General features: G+C 39.8%; 1 protein-coding gene across 1 annotated transcript; it reads left to right on the plus strand.

Moving 5' to 3' along the window:
* The first annotated feature begins 3,984 nt into the window (after positions 1–3,984).
* On the plus strand, positions 3,985–4,352 carry CISD2 (CDGSH iron sulfur domain 2). Its single transcript, XM_046678293.1, is given in 3 exon segments — positions 3,985–4,100; positions 4,102–4,159; positions 4,161–4,352. Coding segments are annotated over 3 exon segments (366 nt in total).
* Positions 4,353–4,949: the final 597 nt, after the last annotated feature.

Here is a 4,949-nt window from a genome sequence, read left to right on the forward strand (position 1 = left end):
CCTTAACATTCTTTTTTTAAATTAATTAATTAATTATTTTAAGGAAGGTTGGCCCTGAGCCAACCTCCGTGCCCATCTTCTTCTACTTTATATGCGGGACGCCTGCCACAGCATGGCTTGATAAGCAGTGCATAGGTCTGTCCCCCGGGGATCCAAACCTGCGAAGCCTGGACCACCGAAGTGGAGCGCGCAAACTTAACCACTATGCCCTGGGCCGGCCCCTCACCTTAACATTCTTGAGAGCAAAAATGGCCAACATAGGCACAGTAAAATATGCACTCCAAGGGATATGAGAGCATATTTTGAAATACCAGAACCGTGATAAACACAATTCCATATTAGGGACACTAAAGTGGGGAGATGAAGTTGAGGAAGACAAGAGAATTAGTGTTAATTCATGTTAACAAACACTTAACAAGAGTCGTCAGACAGACGTGGCGAAGTCTGGGTGCTGTGCAACACAGTAGAAAGCCCAGGATTTGAAATCAGGCAGCCTGGGACCTTCCTGCCACTTAAAAGATACCATGAGCTTAGCAATGACTGGACTCTTTGTCTTAACTGAGTCATTTCTAAAAATGTGAATCATAATAGAGCACAATTCTGTGCACTGTGGGAATACATAAATACATGGTACCTGCTTCTTGTGTTGGACAAAGGGATGGGAATAAGACCACGGAGAATATAGGACAAGATATGACAATGAAATACTGAGGGTGCTGATCTATTTCTACAGGAATATTGTGAAGAAAGAGATTAACTCTATCAGGAAAAGCAAAGCCCTATGAAAGAGATGGCATTTGAGTCTGGCCTTGAATTAGAGGGAAGAAGTGAGGAAGAGAGAGGATGGAAGTGAGGGAGAGAGTGAGCGAGCAAGACTGGAGGAAATATTCCAGCCAGTTTTAGCAAAGACATGGAAGCATGAATATCTGAATGTGTTTAGGGACTAGCAAGAAATAAAATGCGTTTAGATGTGCAGGAAAGGAGTCAAGGCCAGTAGCAGAAAACAAGATTGGAAGGCAGGTCAGGGTAAGATCATAAAAGGATCAACAGCACGAGAGAGGGCCTGACATTCTCTGTATCATCAAGACCTTATATTTTTATAGGCCTTCATTTCCACATGCATCATCTTTTTTAAAGTCCCAAAACCTTTGTCCCCACATTAACACAGATAAGGAAATTGAGTCTGAGTGACTTGCTTAGTTATCAACTAGTAAATATCAGAGTCACACTAGAAACTAGACCTGTGGACTGGCCGATGCTCATTCCACATTGCCATGCTCTCTCCGCAGCCCTCCAGAGCCACTGAAGTGCCTTGTTACACAAGGCTTTAAATGCCAGGCTGAAATGCTTGACTCAATTTGTTTTTTGAGCATTTAAATAAACAGAAAGGATATTTCCAGTCTGGCAGCAGTCCCTAAGGATGCACTGGAGAGAGGTGCTAAGGCTAGATGTAGAATACTAAGAAAAGAACCATTAAGATGAAGTCTAATAAAACGTATTTGTATGGGGCCGGCCCCGCGGCCGAGTAGTTGGGTTCGCACACTCCGCTGCAGGCGGCCCAGTGTTTTGTTGGTTCGAATCTTGGATGCGGACATGACACTGCTCATCAAACCATGCTGAGACGGCGTCCCACATGCCACAACTAGAAGGACCCACAACTAAGAATATACAACTACGTACCGGGGGGCTTTGGGGAGAAAAAGGAAAAAATAAAATCTTTAAAACGTATTTGTAAAGCTGTGCGTTTAAGTTTAAAAGTATACACTTCAGAAGTTCAGGTTGCATTAGAACTGAATTAATAGCTCATAAAAAATAGATCTATGACTGTTAACTAGCCACAAGGTTAATGGAAGTCTAGGGTTAGGTAGCTGCTAAAAACAAAAGTCCTGTTTGGCTGTGTTATCAGAAAACTAAAGTCCAGAATAAGAAAGATATGAGACTATGGACTGCTTTTACCACCCAGAAGTGTGCCCAGTTCCAGATGTTAAGCTTTAAAAAGGATGCTCTTGGTGAGCTGAAGTGGTATAAAACAAAACAACGAAGATGATGATTAAGGACTAAAAAAACCATGCGAGGTTTTTGAGAAAACTTGAAATTTAAGAGGAAAAAGGAGAGCGGGTAGGAAGATAGATTTCAAAGGGCAAGCCACAGGGCAGAATAAGGGCCAACTGGGGACTGCGCACAGAGTTTGGCCAAACCTAGGATATTTTCCCCAAATTAAGAGGCGTTGGTAAAATACTAAACTTGCTGCTCCAGATGTCCAAGCGATAGCTGAGGGGCTGTGTGAAGCATGTTAGGGCTAATTGCTATTGTGTGAAACAGGTTTACTTAGAAAGTTTAAAGCTCTCTAAAAAATTTTGAGTTTATAATTTTATACATACACAAATGCACAAAGGTTATTATAAGCTTTCAGCAAATTCAGAACAAAAGGGGGATATAAGTTATGGCATTTAAGAGAAGAGAAACTTGGGGCTGGCCCCGTGGCTGAGTGGTTAAGTTCGCGCGCTCCACTGCAGGCGGCCCAGTGTTTCGTTGGTTCGAATCCTGGGCGCGGACATGGCACTGCTCATCAAACCACGCTGAGGCAGCATCCCACATGCCACAACTAGAAGGACCCACAACGAAGAATATACATCTATGTACCAGGGGGCTTTGTGGAGAAAAAGGAAAAAAATAAAATCTTTAAAAAAAAAAGAGAGAGAAGAGAAACTTTATTATAGCTGTTCTATATTGTATTATACCATACTGTATTATGGCTATTAAATTAGTCCTGATATACTGTATTATATTTCTTCCTTTTCAAATCATCAATAGCGAGCGATATGACATGATTTCTATTCTACAGACATGGTGAATGATAGTAATTTGTGAATCTCCATTTTCATTGTTTGTAAATTAATAAACTAATTTACACTGATGGGAATTTTCAGTGACATTTTATTCCCTCCATGGGTCTTGTAAACACAGTTGCTGCTTTCTAAAGAATTCATCAGTGTTAGATTATTAAATGTGCAGTTAGCAATAACAAACACCCATCACTCAAAGTTTCTTGTTTCTTATAATTTATATGTGCTTTAAGGAAGAGCCATGGAATTGGACTTGTTTTTTTTGCTGAGGAAGATTGGGCCTGAGCTAACATCTGTTCCCAACTTTCCTCTTTGTGCTTGAGGAAGATTGTCACTGAGCTAACATCTGTGCCAAACTTCCCCTATTTTGCATGTGAGATGCCGCCGCAGCATGGCTTGATGAGTGGCGTGCAGATCCAGGCCCCGGATCCAAACCAGCAAATCCTGGGCCCCGGAAGCAGAACACCAGAACCTAACCACTAAGCCACCAGGCCAGCCTGAATTGGACATTTTTAGTGTTTTGGGAATACAACATTTTCTTTAATCTCTAGTTAGGACTATGTGGTCTTTTCAAAAATTATACCATAGAAATACTCATAAAAACCATTAAATTTTAGCTCTAATCACCTGATATTTTTGCAAAAAAAAAAACCCTTAGAGATCGTTTTATTAATATAATTTTTTTCTAACTTGTTTTCTACATGCTTGGGTAATTTAATGCTTATGTGATTTATCACATTTTGAACTTCGAAGAATTTGACTATATAACAAATACCTGTGTATTAGTCATAAGTTTAGGCACCTGATAAAATCAATCCCATTCTTTACTAGGCTGTTAATTAGAGCCTTTTGCAAGCTAATACTTCTGCATTTAGAAAATAAAGTGATATCATTCCGTGGCATCTAGATTAGGCCCTTAGGTATCCACTGAAATATGTTCAAATTAGACAAAGTGTATCTAATTATGTTCTCATTCTCCGTAAACTGCTAATCCAAGTAGTAGATAAATCATATTTTTAACCACACATCTCTTTGCTCAATCGAAAATCCAAAACATATTTATGAAGCTCAGAACCATATAAGTTTATTTTCCATACAGAAGAGAAATAAAGGAGAGGGGTGGATGCCGCACGTGAGGATGGAGCTGGACAGCGTGGCCCGCGTCGTCAACGTGCACCTCCCCGCGTACCTGAAGCAGCTCCTGGTCCCCGAGAGCAGCTGCGCGTTCGCCCACTCACAGTTTCAGGATGGCTTGGGTGCTGCCCTTCCTCGGTGTACTTGCGCTGCTTCGTCCATTCCTCCTCAAGAAAAACACAACAGAAAGACAGCTTGGATCCCAACGTGGTGAAGGAAAGAAACACTGAAGATCTGTGTCTTACCAAAGCAGCTTCTTGTAGGTGTCCGCGTTCCAGAACGTCTCCTGCTTGTGGTGGTTCACATAATAAACACAATGAATTGACAGGAGATGGTGTGGGTCCGCTAATCCTGCAGATGAAAGAAGTATAATAGTTATGAATTAAGATTGAATTCACTTGTGTGCTGTAAAATCTTATAATAGTATTTTTTCATTCTTTGTGTATAGATCTTTCATATGGTGGTCTTTATTGCTACTGGTTGGAGAATTATTTCTGCCAATTTATTTTCTTGCTACACTGCTTTTATATTTGATACTTTGTATATTCAAACAGTCATTTATATAAAAATCATGCAACTCTTTCATTCTGACTTCAAAGAATTAATGTATCTTCCTACGATAAAACCCACACCTTTGATTTTAACTTTAAAAAAAAATAAATACAAAGAAGTAAAATTTGTGGAAAGCTTTCAATGAGCTTATGAGCTGTTTGATGAAATAAGATATTCGTGAAGATATAATTGAAAGTGTTATATTTTACAATGACAGCTTAATGAGTGATGACAACTAATATCAAGAATATTTTGACAAAATCGTCTTATATTTTTTCAGATCTCCTTATATCACTGGTTGCTCCTTTTGGTCAAACGAACTCAAAGAAGACTCAGAACGTAAACTGTAGATCTATCTATTTGACCAGGTAATACTGGTGCATCGTTTCTTGAAGCGTCTTTTGACCTATTACCAGT

This window comes from Equus quagga, chromosome 12 (genome assembly GCF_021613505.1).
Source record: "Equus quagga isolate Etosha38 chromosome 12, UCLA_HA_Equagga_1.0, whole genome shotgun sequence".
Lineage (NCBI taxonomy): Eukaryota > Metazoa > Chordata > Mammalia > Perissodactyla > Equidae > Equus > Equus quagga.